Here is a 15,697-nt window from a genome sequence, read left to right on the forward strand (position 1 = left end):
CTCCGCCCACATCCCGCGTGTTCCACTGCCGCCTGTCAGAAATAAACCAATAGCCGCGCGTATCTGAGGCTCCGTCCACTCGCCTCTCGTTAGTGCGTCTCACAGCAAACATGGCGGCCTCCTGGGGAAGGTTACTGACAGCATTGGTGAGCCGGGGTTACAACGGCTGTATGCGCGGCACCTGCGGGGGTAGGGATAATAAACTGCCCCCCATTTTATACGCTGGCTAAAGGGGGTGGGGAACAGGCCGCCGCCCCCCCCCCCACTCTGCTTGTGCTCCCTGGTTTGTGTGTGAAGGAGAATGATGGTGACAAAAGTTAAACCCCATGTGAAAGATTAAGAGAGTCTCCCAGCACAGCTGTAAGCCATGTATGTATGTATGTATGTATGTGTATACTCACACTCACTCACTCACTCTCACACTCTCACACTCTCACACTCTCACTCTATGGACAGTTACCAGCACGCTAGGTCTTTTTCCAATAAATATAGATTCCTCTTTTGCAGGCCAACGTTTCAGTCTTTATTTGACTTTCATCAGGACACAGGTCTGAAGCGTTGACCTGCAAAAGAGGAATCTATATTTATTGGAAAAAGACCTAGAGTGCTGCTAACTATCCATAGACTGTATTACTTTGCCTTGTTACCTAGCACCAGGCTACAACAGAATTGGTTTGTCGTGCGATAGCATATTATTGGTTGTGTGTGTATATATATATATATATATATATAATGGTGTGAGTATAATATGCATATATTTTGCCAGTTATCTGCGTTGCGCTTTGTACGAGCCGCAGACCTGTAACGTGCAGTAAAATGATCGTCACCGAGTTGCCGAGTCATAGAGAGATTTCCTGGTAATGGCGCTCGGCCGGCGCGGGATCTTTAATCGTTGTAAAATAAGTCTCTCCCGGATATTAAGATCCCCGTTTGTTGTATGTCGGATATGGGGAATGCAGGAGCCGCGGTTACCGTTTAAAGAGCACGATCTTGAAATCGTTCTTTTATGTGCAGCCGCTCCTGCGGTGTGTATGTTCGCCGGCAGCGCTGTTCTCACCTGGATTATTTGGTTTTTTTAGGCTTGCCGTGCAGGTTCTGCCGCTGGCCGGGTTCCACGCGCCGTCACGTCTCCGGTCCTCAGGAACGTCTTATCGCCGGCAAACTGCGCTGCCCAGAAGCTGCAACTGAGCACCAGTGAGTCGCTTCCGCTTTTTACTGATGACCTGGAGCCGCCGTTGCTGTCAGTCATGGGATATTCTGGGCGATTTTCCCGGCTCAAACACCACACTGAGCTGATGCTTTACGACAATGCCAATGAAGTCTGTCCCTCCATCGACTTTCATTAGTTAGAGTGTCTGTGTGGTGATTAAGACTGTGCCATTCTATTTCCCACAGGCAGTATGATAAGGAGCTGGGGGGTTTGTTTAGTAGATCGGGGCTCAGACAGCTCATACCAACGGCTGATATGCAGCTGCCTGAAAACATTATATTATGGGGCAAAAACTACAACTGGGGTAAAAAGAAAACTGATGCTGAGAATAAAATATTTTCATGGGATTTCCCCTTTCAACACCAAAATATAAGCATCTGGGATAAAGTGATTGTTTATAGTGTACATTTTAAAAATGGTTTTATCGCCGTAGCAACCAATAGAACGATCAGCAGGACCATTCGTTGGTTGCTATAATGGGAAGCCCATGTTGAACAGGATCTTTTTGTTGCTCTCTCTCACTCTCTCACTTTCACTCTCCCCTACAAATTCCGCCACTGGAGTATTTTTCTTGCTTTGCAGGCTGTCTGCGGCTGCTTCCTGCGGTCACCCAGCACGCCCCAAACTTTAAAGGCACGGCAGTTGTCAACGGAGAGTTTAAAGAGCTGAGCCTGGATGACTTCAGGGGCAAATACCTGGTCCTCTTCTTCTATCCTTTAGACTTGTAAGTACCGGATGCGTTCCCCTATTCCCGCTTGTGCTGGGTCATGGATAGATGTGTGAGTGAACTATGATCCCCATCATCCTGAGTGCAAATATCTATCACAGCGACCTCACCAAAGGGACACCCGAGTGTGGAGTACGGAGCAGTTACTGGACATGTGATCGTTCCCAGCTTGTAACTGCTTGTGTACACATCACGCTGTTTGTTTTCCCTGATTTTTATTTTTGAAGGTGAATAATTAGAAAGTAACCCGCGGTCCCGCGTTATAACCGGCGCATGTTATAGAATGAGTGCTTTATACGGTCTGTCAGTCTTTGCTTTAGTCGGGGAAGGCGTTCCTTCACTCTTTATCTTGGCTGACCTTGCTGGGGACTCTGGATCATGCCAGCCTTGAATGTCATCTCCTGGCAGTAAAAGGGTTAGTGGGGGTGGGGGTAGGAAGCTTCATCCTGCATGCTGTAACCTGGTGTGAAGGCTTTAGCTGAGCTGCATGGAGCTGCGCACTGTGACATCAGCCTCCAGTGTGTTAAAATAAGGATATTGTATTAAATGGAGTCTGTATTTGACATTTAATCTTTTATTGGAGCTACAGGAAAATATGTTGTTACGGAGGTCTCTTCTTCAGATAGAGTATGTGTGTTAACGCTCTCACACACGGATGTCCCAAAGCGTGTAAGATCTGCTCGATTTGCTTGCTTGTCTCTGGCGGGTGGGCCTGTGAGACGGGCAGCGTTGTGTATATCGCCAGTCCAGGCAGTTTGTGCTGATGGGCTCTGCATGTGGATTTGGGGTGGGGGGGTCCAGGACCCCTGCAATTTCCTGCCCTGCTGAACTTCCTTTGTGGTCTTTTTTTTTTTTTTTTTGCAGCACTTTCGTTTGCCCCACGGAGATCGTGGCTTTCAGCGACAAGGCCAACGAGTTCCATGACGTGAACTGCGAGGTCGTGGCGGTGTCTGTGGATTCTCACTTCTGCCACCTGGCCTGGACGAACACCTCCCGAAAGGTACCAGGCAGCTACTTTACGGCGGCCTTACGGGGTTTGCAGAGCTGCTCAGCAGAAAGAAGCGTGCAGATCTGTTAGGGGTTCGTCTCCGGCTCTTGTGCAATACCTTGAATACCCCTCTGGGGCTGATGGTGCAGGGAGTAGTGGAGTCCGAACTAGCAGGACCGTTAGAGATCCGTTAGGTTGACAGATTGCGGGTAGTAGGTTCCGGCTGTGCTTTGGGCTGAATAATTGTATTTTCCTGGTGTCGGTGGGTGAGCGGCACTGAGGGGAGAGGCTGGAAGCTATGTTTTAAGGCACCCCAATAACATGAATAGTCCAAGCAGGGTCACCCCCTCTCCCGCCGGAGGGTTATCTGGTTATACCGGGTATGGTGATTACGCCAGCGTGTCATCGTCATGTGCCGTTTTTTTTTTTCTCGTCTAGAACGGGGGATTGGGCCACATGAATATCCCTCTTCTGTCGGATTTAACCAAACAGATTTCTCGTGACTACGGTGTTCTGCTGGAGACCCCGGGCATCGCTCTGAGGTACGACCTCCTAGTGAGAGGACTTTATAAGGGAATGGCTGCCACCAAACTGAATTATTACGTAACGGTTCACCTGTTGTTGCTTCATTCAGGGGCCTTTTCATCATCGACCCCAATGGAATAGTAAAGCACATGAGTGTAAACGACCTTCCGGTTGGGAGGAGTGTGGAGGAAACGCTGCGCCTGGTTAAGGCTTTCCAGTATGTGGAAACTCATGGGGAGGTCTGCCCAGCCAACTGGACCCCCGACTCCCCCACGGTACGTAAACGGGGATCTAGAACCTTCCCAAAACCAAGCTGCCCGGCTGCAACAATTAGTCTATCGCGTGTATCCATCACTTCCCCAAATATATATAGATATAGTCTATACGCTAAGTAAACCGTATTTCCAGATTAAAATAACATAGATGTGTATAAAAAGTCCACCTTATTTGTATACCATCGCAGCAGCCATCTTATCTCCTTATTGTCATCATCTGCATGATTATTCCTCCCCGTTAAGGAGACACTTTAATGGCCCTGATACCTCACTACTGAAGAATGCATATTAAAGTAACCCAAACCCTCTGTGGGGACGTTAAACGGTCTGTTACATTATTTGTTTTATATAGCGCCATCATATTCCGTAGCGCTGTACAATGGGTAGACGGGACATAAGTAGTATATAATATAACACTTTGACTTACAGAAACAGGTGAGGAGGGCCTGCGCGCAAGAGCTTACAATCTAGGTACATGTAATGGAACCGCTAGTGTGACAAACGCGGATTAATCTGATGAGCTGCCTTTTTGTCCCTGCAGATTAAGCCGAGTCCCGAGGGCTCCAAGGACTATTTTGAGAAAGTGAATTAACGGCTGCGGCGTCCGTCCATTCATTCGCATTCACATTTCAGCAGAGTATATTTCTCGGGTCTGTCCTCGGATCCGCACCGCGCTGTCTGCTTAAACATACAAAATGCAATTAAAATGAAGCCGTCCCGTGTCCGAACGTAAAGTCTGACCTGCGGGGGGCGCTGTCGCTCTGTAGGCTGATGGCATCAGATTCTCCTTCCTCAATAAAATCTGTAGTAGCCCTTAAACCGTTTGCATCACTTCTTTCGATGGACGCTTTGTAGCCGTTCCAACTGGGTGTCAGCAGCTAGTGGGTGATTTAGGGGAAGATTCACTAAGGAGCGCTTTTCATTCTTGTGTGTCATACTCTGCACGACGGCTGAGGTCTTCCAAATCCTGACCCCGCCACGTCTTATCAGAGCTTAGCATGCGATGTGTCCGTGTTATCTGGGAGCTGCCCAAGCCGCAGGGTGTCGCTGATCGCTCCCTTCGCTGTGACTCCGCTTTATGTCGATCCTCATGCTGTTGGCGGCTCTCGGGGGCCGCTGCCTTTTTACTGGTTTATGGGATACAGATTCACTTTCTATTACTGTGTTTGATCTACACGTCCATCACAAGGTGACCTGGGCTGCTACCCAACTGATGTCACTCAACATACAATGTCTTTAAAGGTGCTGTTCCACTTGCACAAAACATGCAGATCTGTCATTTTATTCTTTCATCTAAAGGGTTAACCGTATGAAAACACAAGCTTTCAAGGTTTTTCAGGTCCCATAACATAATCCTATGAGTGGCTGCTTTTTTATCGCATGGCAATAAGTGTTTGTTAAAAATGATGAATGAAACAAATGTTAATATGATTAAAGAATGATTTCTGGGAAGGTTTGGAGGTTCATCGGCGAAGGGGATGAGGATTCTAATTCCGCGTTTAACGTTACTTTCAGTGGCGGAGCGAGTCGGTCAAGAAGTTCGTACTCTGCGCGGGCAAGAAATAGATCGCAGACGCAGCGAGCGAATGCTTGTTAGTGTGGCGTGAAACGGACCGGGGTTAAAGGTCACCGAGCCACCTCCGACACCGGCTTGCTGGCTTGAGACAGGGAGACGGTGGCTGTGTAAACCCTGTAGCTGCTTCTTGTCCTTTATGAGAAAAATACACTTTGGGCAAATTGCGCTGATAATGATAATTTTTTTCATGGGGTATAACGGAGAGAAAATTTGTCAAACCCACCCTGAGCGATTACATCACGTATAAAAAAAGTCACGTTTGGACTCAGTGATGCTGAATTGATAAGGGTCCGGCCTGCGCCTTCTGTGTTATGGACTACAACTCCCATCGTGCTCAGCCAGTCCATCTCAGCGGTTATTCACCGCAGAGTTTCAGGGGTTGGTAGCCATCATCTGCTCCACCCACGGGGGCGGAACGTTAGTTCGGAGATTGTTGCTTTCAGGGGGCAGGTTAACCGGTGCACACACGTGCCGCAGAACCATGTCCGTGCTCGGCCTGCACAGCGAGGAGCCGCGGGTAAGTACCGGGTGACCGGGGGTGGCTGTCAGGGCGGCGGGCCTCTGCCCCCTCTGGTTCTGAAGGCAGCGGAACGGAGGCGATCTTTGATTGGTGAAAAGCTCTGCTCCTCCGCCAATCAGCATGTAGGGCTTTCGTGACGCTGTACGGACCGCGGGTCTATTGGCTGCAGAATAAGCCCCGCGGTCCGTATAGTGACCTGGGGTCAGAGGTCAGAGGGTGACTTTGTCAGTCACTTCCTGTGTGTCGCGAAACTTCATCCCCGGCTTACTGACTGCAGCTGCTGACTTCCCAAGGTCACAGAATTTAGTAGGAATATTAAAAATAGCGGCTTTTAATAAATCAAAAAACAGTCCTATTAAAATAAAATGGTAAACTGGTGCAGCGGGAAACACAGTAAAAGTTTGCAGCCCATATCCTGCCAGCTACATCGGGGGCTTCACATCAGGGACCGCCGTTCTGTATTAAAATGATTTTAGTGCAAAGTTTGAAAACTGGTCTTTTCACCATAGCAACCAGCAGAGGGGTAAGAGTACCAGGAGCTGGTTACTATGGTGATAAGACCACCGTTCCAAAATCTTTTTTAATACGTTATCGATGATCGGCAGAATAGGCCTGTGCGGGGCCCCTGGCTGTCCACATGGAGTTTCAGGGTCCCGGTGCGGCCGGACGGGGGGTGCAGCGCTGCGGAAAATGTTCCGGCTTCCCACGCGTAAATAATCCGGCAAACCCTTTTCCTTCCAGACGTTTCACGGACGGTACCTGCGATGGCTCCATATTTTGGACCCAACGACGTTACTGGCATCCGACGTAAGTTTGCAGCCGACACGGTTTGTGGGTTCACCGGTACGGCCGCTTCCCTGGACTCCGTGGGGTTGGGTTACCTTAACGGCGCAGCCCGGAGCTTTTGGAGGAGAGACCCCGTGTACGTGGCCGGTGGCTCCTGCCGTGTCCCGCCGAGGCTGTGTCCGCGCGGTTCAGGTGCTGCCGCGAGGGAAATGTCTTCTCTCCTTTTACGTTTATCTTTGTGGTTCTAGGAGGAAATCAGGAATGCCGAGGCTGTGATGGCGAGCCTGGGGGAGACCGCCGAAGACCCCGCACAAAACTGGAAGGTGACGTAACTCTGCCTGTTACCCCACTGCACAGGGTCTGATCGTAAAGCTGCCCTCCTGCTGGTAATGACGTGCTTTAACTCCCAGCACCCCCAGCCGGTTGGTGAGAGTGGTAGAAATTGTTTTACAGCAGCTGGAAGTCACCTGTCCTGTGGATCGTCCCACGTCCATAGAAACACTAGATTTATGTGACCACAAAGTGACCAAAAAAACACATAAAGACAGAAAATTCCTGCCAGAAACCTTCGCTTTCCGCTTTTTAACTTTTTTTTCCAATTTTGTCAGGTTAAGGAAGCTCTGAAAACATGCCTGGTGAGTAAACATACAATATAGCGTGTAATAACTGACGCCGTCCCTGTCTGAATAACGCCAGATCCTTCCATTAGCCCCGTTACTGTGCAGCAATGCACTAATAATGCTTTTACTTTACCGAGTGGGTGCTGGATAAGTGGAACAGCCTCCCAGCAGAGGTGGTAGAGGGTAATACAGTGAGGGAATTAAACATGCGATAGGCATATGGCTCCTGAATCGAGACGAGACCAACGACACACACAGACTAGATCTGTGTTTCTAACATAGACTGGTGGAGCTGTACAGAAAGCCTTGGTTGCCCGCAGGATGGGGCTGCCGTTAAGATGTGGAGACTGTTATTGCACTCCAGTCACGACAGACAGCAGCGCGTAGCCAATGTATACGTCACGCCAAGCACGTAGAATACAATCTCTTTGCCCCTCACAGAAATCTCCTGGCAGATATCGCGAGCACTTATGGCGTAGGGGTAACGATAAACCCGGGTCCAGACGCTGCGATATAACGCGCCGAGCGTTCCTTGTTATCACGCGGCCGGAGGAGACACTCAGGCGAGTCTCCGCACCTCCCCGGAGGAGACCGCACTGCCCCTTTCATTAGGAAAGTTATCAGCCACTGATCGGCTTAACGAGACCACAAACCCAAAACTGCTGCTTTTTTATTTATTTATTTTTTTTTTAGGGATCTTTGCACCCGGATACCGGCTCCATAATCTCCACGATGTTTAGGCCACCAGGTGAGTGCCAGAAAACGCCGACCGCGACGAGGAGCCTCCGAGACGCCAGGCATTCCGCGTTACGTTCTGTGTTTGGAGATTAAAAGAAGCGATATGTATATATTTTATGTTATATATATTATGTTATCTTATGTATAGACCATGGGAGCAGTCGTCTTGACTTCCTGTTCCCAGGATTATTCCTCCCCGGCTCCTCCCAATCGGTAGGATCGGTAGGTCTGGCAGCCTTAGATGAAGGAGTCAGGAAAGTAAAATTATTATTATTTTACACCAAATATCTCCAGATTTATTCCACTTACTGAAACGCAAAAACCCGGCAAATAATTGAATTCAGTAATAAATGTAAGAATTTGATTAAAAGCTATTTCTACGAGTCAAGATGTGACCCCCCCCTGTAAATGTTATAAATCTGAGACACAAAGTGTTCCGTTTGCTCCAAAAACCTTCTTTTCTGTAATTGCAGCATTCATGCCGTTTGCTACGCCTCTGGTGAGTGTTACCCCGTACCCACTACTCCTCTGTCCTGCTGGGACTTTTCAGGGCTCCTTCATAACACGCGTTTATAGTGAAAAGCAAAATATGATGCGTAGTTATTTTACTTGTATGTTTGTCTTGGTGATTCCCCCCCCCACGCGGACATCCAGACCCCCCCACGCGGAGACCCCCCCCGCACCTGTATTGGACACGATCCTTCTGAAATGCTTTTTTCTCTCCTCTTGCAGGTAATCGCCACTTTGCTTCCGCACAGAGGAGCCAAATCTGCGTTTTTTTGGCAGGTAGCCGAGTCCTTCAAATATTATTTATCTCCCCGGTCGATACCCGGAGAGCTGACGGGAAGTTTGTTTGTTGCAGATTCTCTTCCAGTCTTATAGCGCCGGCTTTAACCTTCAGAACCGGAACGAGACCTTTCAAGTGAGTCTGAATTCCCTCGGCTGCTTCGTGTTGTCTGTAGATTGTTAGCTCTTCGGCCAGATCCTCAGCTTTGTTTTATTTCTGTTAAACGAGTCTCACGAAGCCTTTGAGCAGCCGGTGGTTTGTGAGCTCCTGATAATGACCTCATTCGTTTTTCATCTCCCATCTCAGAAGGAGAAGGTCCCCTCCTATCACTCCCTGCTGCTGGCTGGGCTGGTGACGTACGCCGCCTGCGTTGGGGTAAGTGCCTCTCCGTCGAGCCGCTCAGACATAATTATTTCCGATGACATTTAGGAGGAATTCTACGTCATAAACATGCGGAATTCCTCGCGTACGACCCGTTCCCGAGCTTTATATACATAGAATGAAATGTGAGGCCGGGGTGTCTGGCGGCCGCCGGCTCGCTGGGAAATAACCCGGGAAACGGCGCGGGTGTCACCGGTAGCGGGACTGCTGCACCCGACCACGTCCGTGTTTCATGTAATGATTTTCCGCCCTCGCAGGCCACGCCGCAGTATATTATGAACCGGTACAAGCTGACGAGTCCCGCCATCCGGATGTTCTTCGGGAAGCTTCTGCCGCCTCCGCTGCTCGGTCAGTGCTGGGTATTTGCTGAACTCCAAAACGTGATAAACATTGAAGTCTCTGTGAACAATGAGCGCGGTACATGCACCGGTTACTGTGTTATATGACGAGTAACACGTGTGTCAGCCGCGAGCCGTGGCGTCGATCTGTGGACTGAAATCTATAGGTTCCATAGGATGCGTTACCGGAACGTGACAGAATCCATAATCCCTCGCGGTTATTCTCTATTCCCCTTTCCCGCAGCCGCTCTGAGCGCCTTCAACGTCATCGCGGTTCGGGTTCACGAGATGGAGCACGGCATCCACGTTGTGGACAAGACGGGGAAGGTGGTTGGCGTGTCCCATCGGGCGGCAGAGAAGGTACAGGCTGCGTCTGGGGCCAGATAGGAAGAATTTGCTTTATTTTCCTTTATTGCCCAATTTGACCTATATCCCTGTATCCCGAGTCAGATCGCTGTCCCTGCGTTCGGTACCTGATCCCCGCAGGGGGGTAAAGCTGGGCATGCGCAGCCTGTTCCCACTGACGGTTCTGTGGAATACGAAATCCATCCTAATTTGTGTTGCAGGCGGTGAAGGAGACGGCCGTGTCTCGGGCTGCCCTTGTGGGGGTCACAGCTGCTGTCCCCATCGCCCTGGAGCCCCTGCTGCTGGGGTAAGTGGGGGTACCGGAGGATTTTCAGCACATTGGTCGCCTACGTTTGTTTATAAATGTATCATTTAGCTGAATGGGGGGGCACTCCCTTCTTTTCTATTATTTGAGTATGTTTAGCGCGGATTCTGAGCGGTCGGTTCTCTGCATCCCGTGGCATATCCGTCCTCGGTTACAGAGATTCCAGCAGAACGGACCTGGAGCATGAGGTTCCGACAGACCCGGCTTCGCTGGTGTATTTATATTCTGGGTCGGAGACGCGCGGTTCCGATTCGGCTCTGATGGACCCGTCGGGAATCTCTCGTCTCGCGGTTGTTTTAATTGACGTGGAGCTTTCTCTGATTTTCTGCAGCTCTCGCCTCTTATTGGGGAGCCGGCTGGTGCTGACCCCCGTTAAATACGTGGCTTCGGCTCTGGTGTTTGGGGCTCTGATCCCAGCCTCGTTCAGTCTGTTCCCGCAGAAAGGGACGGTAAGATCCCGGCACCCGGTGCCGTCCTGCGATTTGTTTTTCACTTTTCCGTGTTTGATGCACCCATGAAAACGATAAATCGTCTCAGGACCAGTAACTCGTTCCTTTTTAGCGAAACACATAATATTTATCGGCAGTAACGCATTTCGGGTAGAGCAGGAGCCGATGCCGAGGAATAACCCGACGTTCACTGACCCGTCCCGGTTATTTTAACCACCCGTGAACGTTATCGCATTGGTTTGGGGCAGCAGAGGGAATGTTTGTTTTTATTTTTTTGTGTGGAAAGGGCTTGTGTTTGTAGCTTTATCTTCATTCTGCGAAAAACATTTTGCACATCAAGCCCTTAAAGGCCCCTAATAGTAGATTTAATGGACGCGTTGGGGGCCCCTGGATATATCAGATAAAAAGACTTCGGAAACCACGGTTACTGCCCCCAACTCTCTATAATAAAGTTAGTGACCCCGAGCGATTTGGGCTAAGGTCCGACATTCGGAACACGGTGCATTCTGCGGCTTTTCCGTCACTTCGCCGCGTCCGCGAGGGCCGCTGGGTGTAAGATCCCGGCTCTGATTATTTCTCTGCCGTTTGTTCCAGATCGCAAGAACAGACCTGGAAACCGAGCTTCGGGACTCCACGGCAGAAGCAGAACTTTATTACCACCGAGGGCTGTAGCTTCTCCCCGGCCGGAGCATCACGCGAGGTCATGTGACCATTCAGCCAAATCGCAGAGCGGGAGAAGCCGCCACGACACCGAATGCACTGAGAAGTTTCATACGGAGCAGGGGCTTTCGCTAACCCCTTGAAGACTGCATTGTGAGCCCATACATGTACAGGCTTTGTCGTGAAGGGGTTAATAAAGTATACTAGCCAATGTGGTGTTGAGTGACATTTTCTAGTCAAAGTATTTAGCCTGAGCCACGTTGCATGGAGCGCGGTTATCACCTTCTCCGTCAGACTTGGTGAGAAGATCCTTCCCGGGCGTACCTCTGCTGGGCGGCCACCCTCTGTATCGATACATTGATTTCATGTCATGCCCTTAGAACTACACCCTATATTTATAGTCTAAAACTATTTCCAAACCGGGGACGAGATAACCTAAAGTCAGCTGAACCCGGCAAGTCCTGTAACTGGCGCAGGAATCAGGACGTTAGATCTGACTTTTTTTTTTTAATCAGATGTGGAATGAATTTAATCCCAGGATAAAAAAAATACATTTAAGCCGATTCGTCAGCAACAGATGCGTAGCGAGAGAGGCAACAGCAGAGGCAACGGTTTATTTCAACGCAGACGTCCTCGCTACAAAAAGCCGCCAGGTTCCTAACGCCGCAAGGCGCTGGGGTCGTATTAATCACGTTCTACCGATCAGAGATCTGAATCTTACCGCAAGAAGTTAACGATTTAAAAGAAATCATTTACGGACCGAACGCAGCTGGACCCTTACCCGGGAAAAGTGCTTTGCCATGTACAGATGGCGCTGGAAGGGTTAAAAGTCCTTCAGTTGTGTGCGACCCCTTCAGGGGCAGTTGAGGGGGTCTCCGGGGGATGGCGCTCCGGGTTAACGACTCACTCGCCTGCGGCTCGTCCCCAAATTCCCGTCACGTCTGCAGCATCTGCTCGGCGGCCGCCAGGTGGAAGAGGAAGTTTTCGGTAGCCGGCGGCAGCCGTTTCTGCCTCAGCCGCTCCACGTTAACGGTGGGCTTCTCGCCCGCGGGGGCATCGTCAGCAAACGACGTTAAAATAGACAGAATTTCCCGCGTCTTGCCGCTTATATCCTGACAACAAAACAGATAAAGAAGAATTAGCGAGGGTTTGTTCTACCGGGGGTGACTCCCACCGAGCGGCTCATAGAGGGTCCCGTCGCTGAGCTGCGTGCGTTTACCAGCAAGATAAAGCCTCGGTAGGTTTATTGGGAGATGAAAAACAAGTTTATATAAATATATTTATATGAGATTCACGAAAATATACAACTCTGCGGCTGGGCTGTTTGTAGAAAGAGACGGAAATCCGTAGGATCCGTCTGCAGAGCATCGCAGCCGCCCCCCCCAACTCACCTTAATAACCTGAGCGTCGGACACTTCTGGGTCGTCTGCCAACGACACGATCAGCTGCCCGATGTCCTTGTGGAGTTTGCCCATCGTCAGAGCCTCTGGTGAACATAAAGAACGCGTTAAATCAGCACCGGTCCGGGGTAGAAGGTCAGAGCTCTCGGGTAGAATATACCCCGCCGGTTACACGGCCCGGCTACAGAGCAATAATCAGGAATTTTACCACCTAATCAGAGAGACCCACAAACCGGAGGAACGGGAACCGGCCGGGCGAGGAGGAAGAGCCTTCTGCTGCAATAATCACCGGGGTTTGCCCTGGATAACGCACATCAGGGAACTCACCGGCAGATTACCGATAACCCCCCCGTAGGCACAACGCCTATATGCCCACACAGCGACACCAGCTCCCGCTTTAAATATACATTATACAGGGCTGGCGCAGGGAGACGGGGCGTTCAGCTCTCAGTAATCTCTACCTTTCGCGTTGGGGGAGACGGTGATGCTGCCCTCGGCCAGATTCACGAACACGTCGTACAGGTCGGGTCGGTTGCTTATTTCGGGGTCATGGAATCCGCCTATAGAACCTGCCGGGGAGACGCGTCTTTAGTGTTTGGAACTCCGGCTTCTCCGCCGAATAAACGCCCCCGAGGAGGCGGCAGAACCCGCTGTTACCTGGGCAGCTCTTCAGAGCCTCGAGCTCCTCCGGGTTTAGATGCACGTATGGGTGAACGATGGACCAGTCCTGGCGATGCCAAGCGAACGCAGGGAGAGCCCTGGGAGGGGGTATCGGAGACGCATATTACGATAACAGCTCGAGATAAAAGGGTGACCCCGCCGCACCGGGCCCATCACGCGACCCCCCGTCGCACCCGTCACACCCATCAACCCCCTCGCCGCACCCGTCACACATGCCCCCCACCCATCACGCAAAAGCCACACAAATCCCCCCCCCCCCCGGGGATTGGTTTCAGGGAAAACGATATCGCCTTTCGGAAGGGCCGGGGTCGGTCAGCCCAACTCTGCGCTGGGAACTTACTGATTGGCAGAGTCTGTACCTGGTGAATTCCTGCGCGGCCTCCAGTCGGGGGTGGTACACGGCGATTCTCTTCTTCAGCATCACGGCAGTATAGAGAATAACGGCCTCCATCCCGAACTGCGAGACGACGTCTGGGAAAGAGACAGAGCGAGTCGGGTAAAACCACTCCGTGATTCCACCGAGGGGGGCCGGGGGGCCGGGACGCACCTTTAATGGACCCAGACAGGAAAGCCGCTCTCTGCTCGTAGTCGCGGCACAGAAACGTCCCGTTGTCCTCGCTGCGGCAGGACCCCCGGGTCAGGACGGAGATGTAGCTCTCCAGCATCGGGACGGGGCTGCCCTGCTTCTCATACGTCCTGGAGAGGAGGGGGAGAGTAAGCAACATGTCGCCCCCGGTAACTGCCCCACTTTAGCATTTCATATACTTTTAAAGCCTTCAGGTGCCAGAAAGGGGGTCAACAGCATATCCTGACAGACCCCAAACCCCTGAACCTGCGTTAAGTTGTGCGCGGTGCTGTATAAACGTCCGATCATCCGGCAGCTACGTGAGCTGCCAGCGAGTGTCTGGATCAAAGGCTTCTCTGCTTCCAGTTACGTCCCGATGTGTTTGTTCCACCAGCACAATGTATAGATCAAAACACCCGTCAACCACAATACTTACAGCAGGCTTAAAGGAGGGACATTGTACAGCGCTGCAGAGTATGACGGCGATATATAAATATACTCATTGTACAGCGCTGCGGAGTATGACGGCAATATAAGTGATGACCGGGTATCCACGGTCTGAAAATGCCCCCGCCATCCAGCCCAACCCCCGTCACCTGCCCCACTGACCTGCACAGCGTCCGGCTGAACGCTGCGTATTTCTCGGGGTTAAAGTCTTTGGCCGTCAGCACGACGCAGAAATGCGTGACCTGGAAACACAGAAGAAGCGTAGGTGTACCCGGCGCTGTACAGTCCGCAGTTACTGCATAGGGGAGCCCCGTGGCCTCGCTCGCTGGACGTGGAAGCAGCGGGTTACCCCGTTCCGGGTCCTCGGAGGTCTCAGCAGGAAGCTGCAGCGCCAGAGCTCCTACAGATCTACTCGTGGCGGCCCTGGCAAGGGTTTCAGTGAAACACAGAATGTGGGGCAGTTACCATGGAAACCCACAGACACTTCCTGCGCCGCTAGCACTTGGCGGTCACTCACGGCCCCCGGTCACCCTTGGTTACCTTGTCCAGCGGGGATTGGTCCGACACGCGCACGCTCGTCAGGTAGAACCAGGTGCGCTTGTACCGGCCGTACAGCAGGCCGCGCGGCGGGGGATTCTCTTCGCGGAGGCCGCATTTCCTCAGCAGGAGTTCCCGGAGCTCGCCGGTGACAGACGGGTAACCCCAGACCCACAGCGTGTCGCCATTACTGTCCCTCTCTGAAAGGGGAGGAGGGAAACATCACCCCAAAAACCCAACACCGGGGGGTCACTGGGCATTTACCCCCCCACACACACACACCGGTCACTCGGAGATACGGGGTACAATGGGACCCAATCAGCTATTACCCCTTCCCCATGGCATGTAACAGGAAGGCATTGGGGGGGGCGGCCCAATCTTTACCCCTTCTGAGGCATGAGGCAAAAAATAACACCTCACAATAATTACCCCGCAGGTTGGAACCGCCTGCAACGAGACTCCTGCGCCCTCAAATAAACTCTTTTCACTCCGTTCACGACAAACCTCGGAGATGAAAGATCTGCCCCTGTGTGGGGCTCCGGACCCCCCGACCCCATGCAGCTGACCCTGGCATATAATAATAAACGATAATAAAGCGCGGTCACCAGGGCCGGTACCGGGGAGAGGGGCTCTGCTCTCACCAATCAGCCCCACGCTGAGTAGCAGTTGCGCTTCCGCTCCCTGTGCAGCCATTCCCGGTGAACACTACCCTTAGGAACACCAAGCTTCCCAGGTCCAGTCGCTTCCTTCCTTTCGCCCCTCCCTTTCAGCAGGCCTCTCCCTCTGGGTCTGAGCGCTTCGGCCCCACCCCCTCGCG

The 15,697-nt window shown here is 51.6% G+C and overlaps 3 protein-coding genes across 4 annotated transcripts; 2 read left to right on the forward strand and 1 right to left on the reverse strand.

Annotated features, from left to right (window-relative positions):
* On the forward strand, nucleotides 1-4,544 carry PRDX3 (peroxiredoxin 3). The gene is made up of 7 exons (XM_053450096.1): nucleotides 1-146; nucleotides 1,080-1,194; nucleotides 1,793-1,934; nucleotides 2,802-2,937; nucleotides 3,364-3,467; nucleotides 3,560-3,725; nucleotides 4,267-4,544. The coding sequence occupies exons 1-7, from the start codon at nucleotides 111-113 to the stop codon at nucleotides 4,315-4,317; spliced, it is 750 nt and encodes a 249-aa protein (XP_053306071.1). The 5' UTR covers nucleotides 1-110; the 3' UTR covers nucleotides 4,318-4,544.
* Nucleotides 4,545-5,757: 1,213 nt separating this feature from the next.
* Nucleotides 5,758-11,477, forward strand: SFXN4 (sideroflexin 4). The gene is made up of 14 exons (XM_053450298.1): nucleotides 5,758-5,818; nucleotides 6,563-6,628; nucleotides 6,856-6,930; nucleotides 7,216-7,242; nucleotides 7,921-7,975; nucleotides 8,439-8,464; nucleotides 8,698-8,751; nucleotides 8,828-8,887; nucleotides 9,059-9,127; nucleotides 9,391-9,481; nucleotides 9,716-9,831; nucleotides 10,038-10,123; nucleotides 10,473-10,590; nucleotides 11,185-11,477. The coding sequence occupies exons 1-14, from the start codon at nucleotides 5,783-5,785 to the stop codon at nucleotides 11,260-11,262; spliced, it is 957 nt and encodes a 318-aa protein (XP_053306273.1). The 5' UTR covers nucleotides 5,758-5,782; the 3' UTR covers nucleotides 11,263-11,477.
* A 360-nt stretch (nucleotides 11,478-11,837) lies between these two features.
* Nucleotides 11,838-15,619, reverse strand: DENND10 (DENN domain containing 10). Of its 2 annotated transcripts, XM_053450313.1 has the most exons (9): nucleotides 15,522-15,619; nucleotides 14,884-15,080; nucleotides 14,506-14,585; nucleotides 13,879-14,027; nucleotides 13,691-13,802; nucleotides 13,308-13,408; nucleotides 13,112-13,219; nucleotides 12,642-12,736; nucleotides 11,838-12,362 (listed from the first exon to the last, which is right to left on the reverse strand). In XM_053450313.1, the coding sequence occupies exons 1-9, from the start codon at nucleotides 15,571-15,573 to the stop codon at nucleotides 12,186-12,188; spliced, it is 1,071 nt and encodes a 356-aa protein (XP_053306288.1). In that variant the 5' UTR covers nucleotides 15,574-15,619; the 3' UTR covers nucleotides 11,838-12,185. The 2 variants fall into 2 exon arrangements, with proteins under 2 accessions (XP_053306288.1, XP_053306289.1); XM_053450314.1 differs by lacking the exon at nucleotides 14,884-15,080 and having other exon boundaries at nucleotides 15,522-15,596.
* Between the last annotated feature and the right edge of the window lie 78 nt (nucleotides 15,620-15,697).

Source organism: Spea bombifrons, chromosome 11 (assembly GCF_027358695.1).
Source record: "Spea bombifrons isolate aSpeBom1 chromosome 11, aSpeBom1.2.pri, whole genome shotgun sequence".
NCBI lineage: Eukaryota > Metazoa > Chordata > Amphibia > Anura > Pelobatidae > Spea > Spea bombifrons.